General features: G+C 38.1%; 2 protein-coding genes across 7 annotated transcripts in view; one reads left to right on the top strand and one right to left on the bottom strand.

Annotated features, from left to right (window-relative positions):
- The window catches only part of LOC129726920 (rho guanine nucleotide exchange factor 7), a 108,511-nt gene that overhangs the window by 49,982 nt on the left and 42,017 nt on the right, over nt 1-16,512 (bottom strand). The window contains exon 1 of one of the 6 annotated variants that reach the window (XM_055684179.1): nt 14,017-15,965. The exons of the other annotated variants lie outside the window; for them this stretch is intronic. The gene's annotated coding sequence lies outside the window, so the exon portion shown is untranslated. Of the gene's footprint in view, nt 1-14,016; nt 15,966-16,512 lie in introns of those variants that run through there. 6 annotated transcript variants of the gene reach the window in all.
- LOC129726922 (uncharacterized) lies at nt 217-873 on the top strand. The gene is made up of 2 exons (XM_055684185.1): nt 217-572; nt 636-873. The coding sequence occupies exons 1-2, from the start codon at nt 418-420 to the stop codon at nt 865-867; spliced, it is 387 nt and encodes a 128-aa protein (XP_055540160.1). The 5' UTR covers nt 217-417; the 3' UTR covers nt 868-873.

The following is a 16,512-nucleotide window of genomic DNA, read 5'->3' on the forward strand; positions in this document are numbered from 1 at the left end:
TACTAACAAATCCCCCCTTTAAAAAAAAAAAATTATTCTGATCAGGAAATAAACCACTAAGCTGGCGAAAGATGCATTCGAGCTCGAAGGAGGGGTACAAGAAAAAAAAAACCGATTATGGAATCGCTTGCTGTCATTAGCATACCGTAACATTCAGTGACTGTCGTCACTGTCACTATGACATTCTGCTACACGCGTGGTGCTCCAGTAACTAATCCGACTAATCAACTGAGGAGACGAAAAAAATAACCAGTTTACTGTTGCAGCTGTTCTGCTATCATTTCACACCCGGTACAAGGTCAAGATAGCGGTATATAAAGATGATCAAAAGTTAACCAGACAAAAGTGCTTTGAAACTCGCAACGAAGTGGCAGATTAGCTGCAGTAGTACCTAGGAATCGAGCCGGGCTGTGAATCATGAAAACCTTCACATTTTGTTCGATCTTAACAGTGATTATCGGTGTGACATTCTGCGCATCGTTTGCACCACAAAAAAGTCTCGAAAGTGAACATAAAGAAAACGACCCCAAGCGGATCAGCAAAGTATTAAGAGAGCTGGCGGATTTACCTGAGTATACTTGTTTTCATACATTTTGTGTGTTTATATAAAGTTAATCCCATTTGTACCCCCACAGCATACAATTTGTCGAGTATGGACCGGATGACAAAGATGGATACAAATATCATCTGCTAGCTGATAAGGACAAACAGTACGTGATTCACACTGACGGTCCAGTTTTTATACCGATCGATCACACGTTCGGTGGATCGAGAGAGGAGAAAGACAGAAAACTGTTGCACCTGCTGATAGACAATTCCAAAATTAAATCTATGGATTCGCTTGGAGGCAGCCGCGACCAAAGTTAAATAAAACATTCCAAAATGTTCATGTTTTTTTTTCATTCTCCCTCTATGCGGCAAAGCTACAAGAGCTTAAGCCATAGCTGAAACCCCTCGTAAACTTTAATGTCATGAATTTTCATCAGTAGCTTTGTTGTAATGCCGCTTACGGGTGATGGCAGTTAATGGTATTGTTCACGAATCATGCATTTTCAGATGATTTAGAGTCGACTATAAAGCCAGAATCGTCGTAAATTTCAGTTGATCACGTGTACTTTTTAAATAGTTTTCATTCTTCATGATTTTTTTTTCTGGATTCAAACAACGTATACTACCGAGCAGAGCAAAACCGTCCTATTTTCATTTTTACCAAAATTAGGTTTCTAGATGGAAATAGAAACTAACCACTGCTACTGCTGTCAAAAACAGGAGGGTTGTGAGCAAAGCCACGACCGCAAGGTTGAAGTAGAATACTTTTACAAGAAAGATAACCCGGCTGCTTGCGTGTCAGTCGTTTTTTCTAGTAAATAAACGTTGACTAATCAGATCAATCGAATTTTGCGCTTTAACAAGGATTAACCATTTTCAATAATATAGTAAGTTGCTTGTCATGGTTGGGGCTTGACAATTTTTAAATTTTGAGATGAATTTTTTTCGGATGTCGTGTTCATGACTGAAGGAAAAGATAATTCAATACGTTTTGAGACACGGAGATGAAGTAAAATTTATAACTTTTCAAATATAAAAATGTGAATTGACTCATTAGAAAATATTAACTCTTCAATCAAGTTTTTATTTCATCCTGTAAAGGACAATTTGTTGTTCATTTTAGTATCGGATAAGATGCCGATCACATCTTTGCGTTATCACTGACAGTGTGAATAAAATATTCCTTGTGATAAAATAAACAGTGAAATGCTGATTTGACACTCAAAACTAGACGGCTCATGTGTTGTCAAAATGAGTGAACTTTTCATTGAATGCATTTACTAGTGCCCACTATCGCACAGAGACTGCATTTCACTAAAGTGCTTCACTGCATCAGCCGCTATCAATGCTGAGATCCGCTGCAACTAGTGCGCTATCCATTGCTACGCCACAGCTGTGGCCGCTTCCCGCTATCACTGGTATCCACTGCACTGCTAGTGCTGCTACTAAGGGAGGATGACTGCTGATATCGCTGTCTAGAACTATTATGAGCGGCTTCGACTGAAACAGGCTCTTATATAGGCCAAATAGCATGTTTTAAATTGCCAAATCGCATGTTTTAAATTGCAAGGTATATGATTCTGTCGACCGTGCTTGGGAAGCAATCATATAACGACCAATCAGAGGTCGAATTTTTCGTTTTGACAAGGCTTGACTTTTTTCAATAGTACATTAGTGTGAATAATAAAATTTCAATTATCTGCATTTGGGAAGAATCTTAGAAGATTTTCCAATCTATTGCTGCAAGAACGAAGGAAATCTATCGAATACTAACCGATTTATTAGCATTTGAAATTGGACATATTTTTCACTTATTCGGTTTTAAATTTTCATTTCACATCCCCATGTAGCCGAACTTCCTGAGAGAAGTATTCTACTTCAAAAAATAGATTACATAATGGAACACTGTTTTATTTCTGTAAACATTTAAGAAAAGTTCGAAATCAGCTTTCAAACTGCATCTCTTGATTTTACTAATCAACATCGTTTGCAGTTTGTTGCTCTTCAGTTATTTTTGTACACGACGGAGGTTAAAATCTCAAAAAAAACTTTGATTGGGTTATACTGAGGAAGATTCGTCGGGTTACGTATTTTGGGTACAAATGGCGTCAATTTTGTCAATTACTTTGGTCGGTCTTCCGCTGACTGTCTTTCCTGCGAATGAATATTCAATATTTTTGCTTTCAAAATGATTTACTGAAAACTGTTGTGCAAGAAATTCCTGAAATTTCTGAATTAGAAACTGCGCTTGCGCACTGCTTCTTGTTTCGACGCCATTTTTAACAGCATGCATAAACGAAACGAAAATACTGACATGAAGAAGAGAGAGAACTTACATATAAATATTATTTCTCCCTGAGCGTGTTTTTTGTTGAGTAAGAGAACTTCAAAAAACTTCCAAAATTTTAGTTATCACCGGTTAGTAATGATCATCATTTAGGAAATTTTCAGTGGGCGTGTTGAACGGTGGTGAAGAAGGTAGAAGAGTCGTTAAGAGGAACAGGGGAGAAATTAGGGCTTATGGACAAGCTGTGGATCTATTAACCTTGGACGAGGAGAAAGAAGCTTGTAGAGCTTGTTCGGGTCGGGTACGGGTTTGAAAAACATCAAACCTGACCATCTTCACTACAAATCCGCACAAAATGTGCGCTCTACAGGACGCTGATCCTCTCGGTGACGCTTAACGGACACGTGGCAGGAACCCGATCGGGAAGCGCTGTACGAAGTATACAGACACGTTAGTATTGTCAAGCTGATGATACATGGCAGGTTACAGTTGGCGGATGAGCGACCGGCAAAGAGACTTGAAAAGGAGCCGAGACTTTAACGCAGATCCCGCACGCGTTCTTCATTATCTGAGATTCTCAGAATAAAGGAGACCGTAATCGTAGATTAATAATTGTTCCTCATTGTTCACATACTAATAAAAACCTAAATTAATCCACCTAGCAGTGCAGAAACCTTCGTTATACTAACTATTACTACATATCAATTTATACTAACTATTACTACATATAAAGCCTCCCCAGTTGGTCTCGAGGTACGATGCTGGCCTAACAAGCCAGTTGTCGTTGGTTCGAGTCTCGGTTTTGGAGAGACGGTTAGTGTCAGTAGGATCGTAGCGCTAGCCCCGCAATTGTCCTGTACACTCAACAGTTGGCTGCGAAGTCTGTGTATAGTAAACAGAAGGTAAAATTCCGAATCGGAATGTAGCACCAAGGCTTTGCTTTTTTACTACATATAAATTTGTTATGCCAGTAAACCATAAATCGTTTAAAATTATATTCAAAATATAGTTTTCCAGAGGGTGAACCAAATAACATCACTGAATCAAACCTCGATGGGTTCTCACATACATTTTCAATACCACAACGGCTTCGTTTTCAAAAATCGCAAAACCCAGAAAAGAACACAATGATTATAGATTACGGATTAGCATCGAATATTTCCTACGAATTGCAGCAAAGTCCTACAAACTTGATCTCAAGAAATTATAGTTCAGAATTTTACAGCGCATTAAATGCTTTGTTACCATAGAAAAAATGCTTGAATCATACGTGTGTTTATTTCAAGAAATCAACAAACATTTTGATAAAATCTGTGAGGATCAAGTGCTAAAAGATTTTATTGAAATATTTATAACTGCTGTTGAAATGTCAATTCCCAGTACAGAGCAGATGCTGTTAAGAATTGTTGAATTAATTCTATTTCAAATGCATTTTTTCGAAATCAAGTTGTTCGCAAGACTAATGGATTTTGACTGTTTAAAGTGTACTCGGGAACGTAACTCTTGTTGGAGACCTAGGCTGCATGGTAAAATCTGAAACATTTTCAGAACTTTATAAAACTTGCTGCCAAAACGAGGATCGGGATAACATGGATACTCTGTTTGCAGGGATAGGGATAAGAATGGAGGCATTTTGACGGATGATCGTGAGGTGATCGAAAGGTGGAAGCAGCACTACGATGAACACCTGAATGGCGTGCAAGCAGGAGACCACAACAGGAGCGGAGAAGACGTGGTCGGTGCAACGAACGACGAAGATGTGCCACCCCCCACAATAAGCGAAGTTAAGGATGCGATCCGGCAGCTCAAGAACAACAAAGCGGCCGGAAAAGACGGCATCGGAGCTGAGCTTATTAAGATGGGCCCCGACAAACTGGCTAGCTCGCTGCATCGGCTGATCGTCGAGATTTGGGAAACAGAACAGCTACCGGAGGAGTGGAAAGAAGGGGTTATCTGCCCCATATACAAAAAGGGCGACAAACTAGACTGCGAGAACTATCGAGCGATCACAGTCCTGAATGCCGCCTACAAAGTGTTTTCCCAGGTCATCTCCCAACGCCTGTCACCATTAGCCAGCAGGTTTGTAGGAAGCTATCAGGCCGGCTTCATGGAAGGACGGTCTACAACTGACCAAATCTTTACACTGCGGCAGATCCTCCAAAAGTGCCGTGAGTTTAGAGTCCCTACACACCATCTTTTCGTCGATTTTAAAGCCGCATACGATTCAATAAACCGACAAGAGCTATGGAAAATTCTAGACGAAAACGGCTTCCCGGGGAAGCTGACAAGACTGATTAAGGCTACGATGGAGGATGTGAAGTGTTGTGTGAGAATTTCGGGTGGAACGTCGGACCCATTCGAGTCTCACAGGGGGCTCCGACAAGGTGATGGTCTCTCCTGCTTATTGTTTAACGTCGCGCTAGAGGGTGTTATGAGACGAGCGGGGTTTGACATGCGGGGCACGATTTTCAACAGATCGGGTCAATTTATTTGCTTTGCGGATGACGTGGATATTGTCGGCAGAAAATTTGAGACGGTGGCAGACCAGTATACCCGACTGAAACGTGAAGCAGATAGGATCGGACTGAAGATTAATACGTCAAAAACTAAGTATATGCTTGCAGGTGGGTCCGAGCACGACAGGGCACGCCTAGGCAATACGGTAACAATCGACGGGGATGAGTTCGAGGTGGTCGACGAGTTTGTGTACCTCGGCTCTCTGGTAACTGAGAATAACGATACCAGCCGGGAGATAAGAAGACGTATTATCAGTGGAAGTCGTGCCTACTATGGGCTCCATAAAAAACTACGGTCGCAAAATCTGAGTCTTCGCACCAAGTGTATCCTGTACAAAACGCTAATAAGACCGGTCGTTCTCTACGGGCATGAGACGTGGACAATGCTCGAGGAGGACTTGCGAGCACTCGGAGTTTTTGAACGTCGGGTGCTAAGAACCATCTTTGGCGGTGTGCAGGAGAACGGAGTGTGGAGGCGTAGGATGAACCACGAGCTTGCGCGCCTCTACGGTGAACCCAGTATTCAGAAAGTGGCTAAAGCTGGAAGGATACGCTGGGCTGGGCATGTAGCTAGAATGCCGGATAGCTACCCTGCAAAATTGGTGTTCGCTTCAAATCCGGCGGGAACGAGAAGGCGAGGGGCGCAACGAGCGAGATGGGTGGACCAGATGGAGCACGATCTGCAAAGTACCGGGTGCCCGCGGAACTGGAGGCAGGCAGCCATGGACCGAGTGAATTGGCGGAACCACGTTATGCAGGCCATGTCTTAGGACGTACGGCCATCTAAGTAAGTAAGTAAGTAAGTAAGGATACTCTGTTTGCACTGACCTTAAAATAAATTTAGAATAAATTTAAAAAACAATATTTATATTATACAAAAGTAAAGTGTACCAAGTAAACAAGAACCGGAGCATTGCAGTTTTCTCTGAAATCTATTGAATATTGTTAGTAAAACCTGAATTAATCCACCTAGTGGTGCAGAAACCTTTGTTATACTAACTATCACTTTATACATATTTGGCCAGTCAATTACAAATCGTATACCAACGTAAGTCCAATTTCAATAATGAATGAAATGAACATAAAAGATAGTTTTCAGAGAGTTAACCAAAGACGATCATGAGTCTTATTTTTTCGATCACAAACCGATTTTTAAATGCTGTCTAGAACCAATTAATTTTTTTTTTAAATAATCGAATGTGGGGAAACAGTAATAGATAACAATGTTGATTTCACACTAGAACAGCAAATATGTAATCAATGCGGTTCTACTTATTCGCTTTATTTTCAAAAATCGCAGGACCTAGATTTATGAATCAGCATCAAGTTTTTTTTTATGAATTGAAGCAAACTTCTTCAAACCTGCACTCGAAATATAGTTCAGAATTATACAGGAAAAAAATATAGCTGTTGATGAAAGTTGTCAATTTAATTCTATCTCAAATGCATTATCTGAAAATGAAGGTTCTCCACGATCTTCGAGAATTTTGGATTTTCAGAGTGTAGGCGAGAACATTATTCTTTTCGAAGGCCTAAAGACTTTTTAAATCTTGCTGCGATAACGAGAAGTGGAATAACATGGATACTCTGTTTGCACTTAGTCTTAAATTAGAAAGCAATATTTATATCTTACATGAGCATATTGTATCATTCATAGAGATAAGTGACTTTTCACCTGCGCACACTAGTAAACGTGTATAGCCATGTAGAGTTACTTCAACACTTTTTCCTTATTTGGCCGATTACGTTCACCAGCAACTTTAGATTCCTGGTCACAGATTTAGAAGATAAAATAAGCGTTCAACTGAAAAATTTTCCAGCTGTTCAAAACGTAGCGATTTATTTGTGTTTTTCTCAACGGGTGGCACTAACACATTCGTCCGTAAATAGGTCTATACATCTTTGATAAAGCTTTTCAAAATATCTGCATCGCTAATTGTTTTACATTTGCACACTGTGGGATCAGATTTTACTATAATGCTTGACTCCCGAAAGCTGTAAATGTTTCTTACTCTTCGCAAATCTAGGTTCAACGTACAATTTAGTATATATTTTATAAGAAGTAAGGACGAAAGCTTCAAAAGCGAGAAAAGGAGTTGAGTAAGCATTGCAGTTTCTTCTAAAATCTGGTTCAAATTTTCAAGAAAAAGCTAAAGGGTAATTTATTTACAATTATTCAGAAAGTACAGTTCAAGTAACCAATAAAAAATCGCACTCAGTATGATTTTCAAAGAGCTCTGGGGCTTTCATTTGAGCATGCGAACATCAAAATCGAAATAAGCGCTCTGTAAAAAGCGTTTTTTTTTTGTTATTTTTCTTCTTTGGGTCGATTCTGATACACTACACATATAAACAACATATTTACACATACATACGTACAAGCACACATACACAAACATACATAAATTGTTCAATTCGTCTATCTGAGTAAATTGGTATACAACACATGGCTCTTCGTGTCATTAATTTTGCCTTAAAAGTTAAATGTCTCATATAAAAAATACTCTTTGATCAATATTTCAAAATCTAAGCCACTAATCAAAAATCCAATCGGTAGCATTCTGCGGGAGCACAGTAGCTTTCGTTTGCGTATAAGATCATTAAAATCGGATATTGCGTTCTGTAAGAAAGGTGCGTTAGTATTTTGCGGCACGTACATACAGACAACATACATACACACACACATACACACACATACACACGAATAGACATTGCTCAGTTCGTCGAGCTGAGTCGAATGGTATATACGGTTCGGTCCTCCGGATCTTGGATCTATTTTGCGTTTTTCGACCGATTTTATAACCTTTGTTTAGTATAACAAAGGTAATATAACAAAGGTAAAAAACTATTAAAAATAAAGTGCTCATTTATTTACACCAGTTAGAACGAACTACCATAGTATAAAAAATTATGCACAAATGTCTTTTACTCTTAGTTTCTTCTGAGAAATAAATAGTAGTTGAAAAAAAAGAGAGAGCGAGAGAAAGAGAGATAGTGATATAAAAAAGGATAGAGAGAGAAATGATCCAAAAAGTAAAATACTTCATGTTCAAAAATTCTTTCGTAAGTATTCTGAAATTCAAGCAACCAATAAAAAACTCGCTCAGTATGATTTTCAAAGGGGTTTGGAGCTTCCATTTGCACTTGTTAATACTTGAATCTAAAAATGCATTCTGTGAAAGGTGTGATTTTTTTTAAATGTTTTTTTTTTGTTCGATTTTGATATACTACACATGTAAACAACATATTTACAAATACTAACGTACATACACACATACACATGTATACAGGCAATGTTCATTTAGATGAACTGAGTCATTCGGTATACGAAACTTGGCCCTCAACAGATTCATTTTATTTTTAAAGTTAAACACTCTATGTAAAAAAATACTCTTTGATCAATATTTCAAAATCTAAGCCAATAATCAAAAATCCAATCGGTAGCATTCTGGAAGAGCACAGTAGCTTTCATTTGCATATAAAATCATTGAAATCGGATATTGCGCTCTATAAGAAAGGTGCGTTAGTATTTTGCGTCACATACATACAGACACCATACATACACACACACATACACACACATACACACACATACACACGAACAGACATTGCTCAGTTCGTCGAACTGAGTCGAATGGTATATACCACTCGGCCCTCTGGTCTTCGGATCTATTTTGCGTTTTTCGACCGATTTTATAACCTTTGTTTAGTATAACAAAGGTAAAAATTTACGGCTTTGATAACGACGCTGATACAACTTTCGCGCTGATACAACTTTTTTTGTTTCTTAACCAGTGCACGGCTCATAATTCTTAAAATTTTACGGAGCCAATAACCTTCATCATCATCAGTGATGTCACGTCCTTCAGTATTCCAATAGGTTACTTGGAATTGTTCTCCGCGTAAATTGCGGAATCCGCGTAAAAAAACCGCGTAAATCCCGGAATCCGCGTAAAAATAAAACCATCGTTAATTTTGCATTCCGATTGAAGGGGAACCGAAATCCGGGCAAAAAAAATACCGTGAAAATTCCGGAATCCGCGTAAAAAAGCTGCGTAAAAAAAACCCGCGTAAAAAAACGCGTTAAAAGCGACCTTAGTCTATTCTAAAAACCACGTAAATTCCGGAATCCGCGTAAAAAAGCTGCGTAAAAAAACCGCGTTAAAAGCGACCTTAGTGTATTCTAATATCGTAGTTATCTGAGAGCGTTGTTTTTCCAATGAAAAGCGGAGAAAATCGAAATGGAGTCCTTAAGAATGTCTAGTTTTTCCTTTTTTTTATTAAATGTTTGACATTTTTAACATTTTATAAATTTTTGTCGTTTTTGACGTTTTTGAACAACTTTTGACATGCTGCAGAATTTTGACAATTTTTATGTTTTTGAAATTTTTAAAAGAATTAACAGTTAAACTCTAAGGATTTTTTGTATTTTCGACACTTTTCACATTTTTGACATCATAGTTTTTCACATTTGATTTTGATTTGTAGATCTTTCGGCTTTGATTTGGACTTGTTTTCTGTCCTTCCATTTCTTAACGCTTTTCATCATTTTAAAAGTTTCGCATCTTCACTTCCAAATGCAAGATTCTGCAGATGTCTAGTGATTTCGTATGTAATTGTAAATTTTTTTTACTATTATTAGTTACGATTCAAGAAATTGCTCTCAATGACATTGGTAGCGAATGCCTAATGGTAAAAGTGTATTTTCACGAAAAATAGGCCAATTTTCTAAACTTTATTGCTCAATATCTCAAAAATGGGTTCGTTTAGGATGTTGATTATTAAGTTTTCTTATATGAATATATCACTAGAATCATACTACATCATTAGAATATGATTACCCAGTGCAGCATTTTTTTTGTCTTGACTTCTATATATGATTCTTTGATGTTTTTTGGTGCAAAAACAAAAACCAAGAGGCAACAATGGCTCAATTTTGATGTTGTCCACATAAGAGCATTTTCTTACCCATCTTTAAAAATCGGACAAAAACTGACCTCAAAACGGTAATTCTACGAAGACAAAACTAGATAATATCTATCTATATAAAAAGATTAACTTTTCAAATAAGTTTAAAGTTTAAAGTTTTATCAAAAGAGTAAGCGATACTCAACGATGCAATAACGATTTGTCTTCACATAATCCTCCCCCTTTTGTGGGGTCGCATTCATGGCCTGGACCGGCCAAATCATAAGAATCTCGCTTCAGCTATAAAACAAAATCATCCCGTCTTCGATAAAGTAAATTTATTTAAAATGCATACCTTTGACATTGAAAATTTTCAGTTTTTGAAATTCGAAGTAACGCCATTGTTGCCTCTCAAGGTGAAATGGGTTCAAAAAATCATACATGAAAGCCGAGGCAGAAGAAAAAGTAATTTTTTGCCGCACTGTGTTATTCTTGAAAAAAGTGGCAATGCTCTGAAACATAGCTTTTGAGTACTGAAAGCCTAACATTTTTTAACACTGTTTTTTTTTAATAAATTTGGATACAACCATCACAGATTGCTCGAAGTTCGGGGAATTATTCATCTAGTGTCACTTTGAAAAAATCCCAATTTTGGTGTCGATTTGAATAAATAATTAATTACGAAATTTACAATTATGTTCGTGAGAATGTTATATTTCGAGATTGACTCATATTACCTCGGGGTGATAATTGTTTCTTAAATTAAATTTTCCGAGAAATACGATGATACTATCAAATTCAAAATAAAATTTGATGCATTTGACGAAAAATGAAAATTTAGGTTTTATACGCAAAAATAATCTATCTGGCAACACTTCTGGTCAAAAATAGTAATTTTTCTGGATTGCTTGCTTTGTTTTCTTTAAAAACCATCTATCAGTATTTTTCGGACGTTTTACGTCTTTAAATTGTAGCATATATATAAATGTGCTTTTGACAAAAATGCGTTATCTTTGTTACAAGAAGGGGGGTCCCACAGAGCAGGGGGTATTCCAATCGATACCAAAATTAGATTTTTTTCCAAAGGGACCGTTCAATAATCACGTCACATGAAGAAAGTCTTCATCAAAAATCGATCTCAACTTCGGGGAAAAGAGCCTCAAATTGACCAATGGAAAAATGCAAGTTAAATCGTCGAAATTATTTTTTTATAGCAAATGTAGTAGATACGCATGAAATGTCGGGATCTGTTGCTATCTCAAATATCTTTTTTTAGAAAAACTTCGCCATCCTGAAACTTACAAAATTTTCGAGCTGGGGCCAATGGAACAAATGAGTTTTTTTTTCAAGGTCCGTAAAATAAATTCAGCCGACATCCCAAATAAACAATTTGAAAAAAAAAAAACAATATTCAAAATAATCAAAGTAAATCGCGACTTTACCTGACCCTCCTTTTTTCATTCTAAAAAAATCGTCTTGTAAATAATGAAAAAAAAAATGAAAATTGAATTTTTTTGTTCCAATGAATATTTTTTCCAAGTCTATAAGTTAATTTTTTAAAACTTGTCTATAGACAAGGTTAGTACTAACTTAGTAGAAGTTTTTGAGATACAATTTTTCCATGATGTCACTTGATAAACTGGAACGCTTTTTAAAATATATCCTTAAGTCAAAATGGCTCGAATATCTGCGGAAAAAACGGCATGATTTTTTTACATTTTCGCAAAAACTGAATGAGGATAATTTAGTTTTGATTTTTTTCACATTATAACCGACGTCATAACAAACAGGAGAGAGCTGGCATCACGGCTAACTAATAATACGTGCCCCGAAAGCTATCCGTTTAAGTTATTAAGATATCCCTTCCTCTATTGATCTGCATTGGGTGTGGCCAGCTACGTTATTGACCAGTGAAAAGAAAAATCACCAGGAATTGTACACTGAAAATGGCTTGCTACTCCTAGGCACCATTTTGACGGTTCTTTGTGCAATTTCAGCTGATTCTGGTCAATCGCGGGCAACACACGGGCGATCAAATATGCTATGCTATGCTATGCTATGCTATAACCGACGTCATGACAAACAATTTTGAAGATATTCTCAGAGTTTTCCAACGGTGGCATACGACAGCACAGCTTGTGTAAATAGGAATTATGCACTCTTATAAAAGTTCAAATAAAAAGCCCGCAACATAAATATGCTGCTTGTGATTGAAATCATATCAAAAATTGAGTTTTTAACGATCTCGGAAGCAGGTAGCTTCGGTCTAGTCCGAAATAAAATTTATTTTAAAGGTGTCGATCATATCTCTATTAACTATACCCGATCCGATGCCGAACACTATTCACAAGAACTTTCAATACGCATTACATGACACAAATAGCGTCTTGCACGATGTTCTGGGTAATCAATTTTTTTTTCATCTGACTAAAAATTAGGCAATCTTTGTTCACGGAAAATATAAGTACCGTACTGTAGCAAATTTCGGACACTTAAATTATGATATTACTTCTTACACTAAAATATCAACGAAAAATAAATTTTCTCATCGATTTCAAAGGCATGGCTTGTTTCTTTAATATCATTGTAATTAAGTGCTATTTATATAGATTCAAACTTGTATATATGAAAATAACGAGAATTCAGAATTTGGCTTTGATTCGAATTCCGAACATAACGTAATCGCTGAGAGATAGATAGGCAAACCGTTTGAATACTGACTGTCACTTTTTTCAACACCTGCTGATTCTTTGGAAGTAGCCCTATAGTAAAGAGCCGCTGTCGACATTGGTTGAAAACAACAACCAGTTTTTTCATAACGTGCAGAATCAAACCAATTAAGTCATCATACAGAAAATCAAGAGTTTCACCTTAATATTTATTTAGAAATTGTTGAACAAATGAGGCTGAAGACAAGCCGAAGGAGGATTTTCCCGGTATAAAGCCTGATTTCCCGGTTTTCCCAACTTTTTTCCCAGTGTTTTGAAATTCCCGTCTTTTCCTGCTTGTCCCGTTTTTCCCGGTAGAGTGGCCACCCTTAATGTTTTCTGAGCTAAGATACCTAAAGAGAGGATGCTTGAATACTTTTGAATTATTCTACCAACATTTTGGTACTCAAAAGTTTTTTTTATAACTTCAACTTTACACTAGTAAAAAAAAATTTAATTCGACATTTATTATAATTTTTTTCCTCAGTGTATACTTGTTTGCGAAGCATTTTTAGTTCCCTAAAACTCGTTCTTAGATAGTTTATACAACCAAAGATTTCGGAGCTACAATATTTTAAACAAAGTGTATGCTAAAACTCATATACCATGTTAAAAATTGCTGTAAAGTTTAAAAAGATTTTACTAAGCCAAATACGTGTGCTAAGATTCATCCGAATCAAAAATGGTCGATTAAATTTTGCATATTTTCAGATCATCCTGGCTGGAAGCCTTCTAATACCAACAAGGAAGTATAAGTGCCAAATCACGAAAGGCACAAAAAGCGGACTTTGTTATTCTACGCGTTTTGTGGAATCGGTTCTAAAATTGTTCATTTCTAATTTCAAATATAAATCTGTATCTATTCAATCAATACTTGAAGCAATCAACCATGCGTTCACATCATAATACTCTTGATGGGGACGCAGCGTCAATTGTAAAGTAAAGAAATGGAACCTATTAGTAGTCTACAACCCACTAAACCTGAATGTTGCTGATATTAAACTATATATGCCCTGTTGCATCCAGGGGGTTTTCATCGAATACAAACCTGCACCATCATGTTTTGGTTGCGGAGAAAACGTTGCTGAATAGCAAAAACCGCCAAAGGTTCACTTCAAAAGCAAGCGGAAATGATGCTGCATATATGTGTGTATAATTTGTGCAATAATTTTCACCACCGAACTACGCCAGCTTAAGCACCGAAATCCTTGGCCATGCTCGTGAAAACCGAACTACCGAACTATTAGAAGGTCTTATTTTTTCTTACGAAACTCGGCTTATTTTAGCCTTCAATAAATACTGTCGCAAAAATATTTACACTTTCAGTTTCAGTGCCATTTCCGTTCGGATTTTTCCCTTTCTAGCGGGGGCGTACTTGGGGCCAGTGCAGGGCACTTTTGAACGGGTGACAACACTGACCAACCGCTGACGACGCGACGGCACGATGTGCACAACTAGACGACTTCCGAGCAACTGACGAGAGCCGCGAGTCTAGCCAGCACCGGTTGGCGATTATTCTCCAGGGACCACCAACAAGTCCGGCGATCAACCGACAGCGAAATGGCAAACCCCGCGGGGTAACGATAGATGAACGGGGGTTCGTGCGGTCGCTTGTTTATGTGCTGTGCCTTAGCCATTAGCTTAGCTGCTGCGACTCGGTGCATGGTTATTTATATATGAAGATTAAAATTATTAATTATGTGACTATTGCATTCGGCCGTTGGCTGTGCGTTTTTCCTACATGCGACACAACGAATTTTCCAACCATTATCTTGGCTGATGGGTTGGGCCTCACGCCTGCGGCAGCATTGCGTGCATCTAATCCAGCATGCAGCAGTTGTGACCGTTTCGTCACGGTAAAGACGAAAGTGACGGCAATACGATATGCGCAAATTCTAATTTCAAGCTAATTGCCAAGCGATAGTTGATCATTAATCTGGTGTTTTGCTGTCTTCGCTTCGGCTTCAACACTAAAGAAGTGTGTCTAAAAATGGTGAGTTTAGTGTCTTTTCTCAGTAATCCTCCGATAGGAATGTTACTATTCTACTCTAAACCGTTGTTGCACGTGAAATTATTCGCGCCCGTTTGATAAATCGGGTTAAACTTCTAACTTAAATATGAATACAGGAACCTGATTTATTGTAATTCAACCTCTAGACCGTAGAAAACCAAACTCTATAATCGATTCCAAAACGCCTACCTTCTAAAACTATACTTGTACAAATTGTGTCATGTGAGTGCAAGTGTGAATGTGTAAGTATCGATGAAAATTCATGGCAAAAAACTCAATCTGATCTTTCCTCACAAAAAAAAAAACAATTCTGAAGCCTAGCTCTCCGCTACTATCCTAACAAACCGTGACTTAGTGGGGCCATTTCGAAAATTCCAATCAATTGCTCTCGCGTCTTACTGCGAGAACGCAAACAGATAAATCAAAACTAGCACCATGATCAGGTACCAAATCAGGACTACGTAGTTCTGGTTCATGGCAATCATGCTCGCAACACTGAATTTCCACGCTCTCTTCCTTCTTCGGTTATGAACTTGCTAATCGTATTTTTATTGCCGTCGATTGAGTGATGCGGAAAATATTTCTATTCGTTCACCCCGAACCGAACAGGAGATTTATTTATAAGCCGGGTGTGTGTTTGTCTGCGTGTCTGTGATGGATGGAACAATCCGATGCGGTGCGTCGTTTGACTCCACTCGAAGCAATTTTTCCCCAATTATGGCGTGTTTTTGTGGTGCAGACTCTCAAATCTTCCACGGTACAAGCTTCTTCCTGTCCTGTCGTCACCGGACACATCAGCAACCAATTATTCGAACAACGCTTGAGATCATCTCTCCGAACAGTCAGCGACTTGAGTCACACCGGATTTCAAATCGTCTCACACGTGAACCACCCGAAGAAGGATGCCCTTTTTCCGGAAAATCTCCACCGCCGCGGAACAAACGCTAAAATGCGACCGTTCGCGACCAACCCGACACTTCGCTTTGAGGCAGCTGAATTTCGTTTAAAATAGCGAAAAAGATCTCGCCACCGTCAGGCGCATTCTCCCCCGCTTCCCTTGCTATGATGGATGGCTCCTCGCCTTTGCCCCTGTTGACCATTTGCACTGCCAGCCAAAAAGAACGATGGCCTGCTGTGTGTGACGAATTCAAAAATCTGTTGATGATTAGGTACATACTGACTGTTAACTACAAACATAGAAGAAAATATGTACCTCTACTCACAGGAATCGAATCAAGATCGGGTGAAATTTTTCTGATCCTACATTCCTTAGTTAGCTTCCGCGCTGCCAGCACCTCTTCGAAGCACTTGGCGGCGCTTGCCGGTGTGGATTTGTTGGGATCGCGCCAACGGCACACAGATTCCGATGGCTAGATTGACCTGCACTAAAGATGTAATTAAGTTGGCGATTGTAATAAATACAGACACGGACTCGTACGATGACGATCAAATTGACATTCAAACACGATCATTTCCATTGGTGTGAAATTTCTGAGATGATTTACGATGTTTGCTGTTGACGAATGAAGCATG

The sequence above is a fragment of the Wyeomyia smithii genome, chromosome 3, assembly GCF_029784165.1.
Source record: "Wyeomyia smithii strain HCP4-BCI-WySm-NY-G18 chromosome 3, ASM2978416v1, whole genome shotgun sequence".
NCBI lineage: Eukaryota > Metazoa > Arthropoda > Insecta > Diptera > Culicidae > Wyeomyia > Wyeomyia smithii.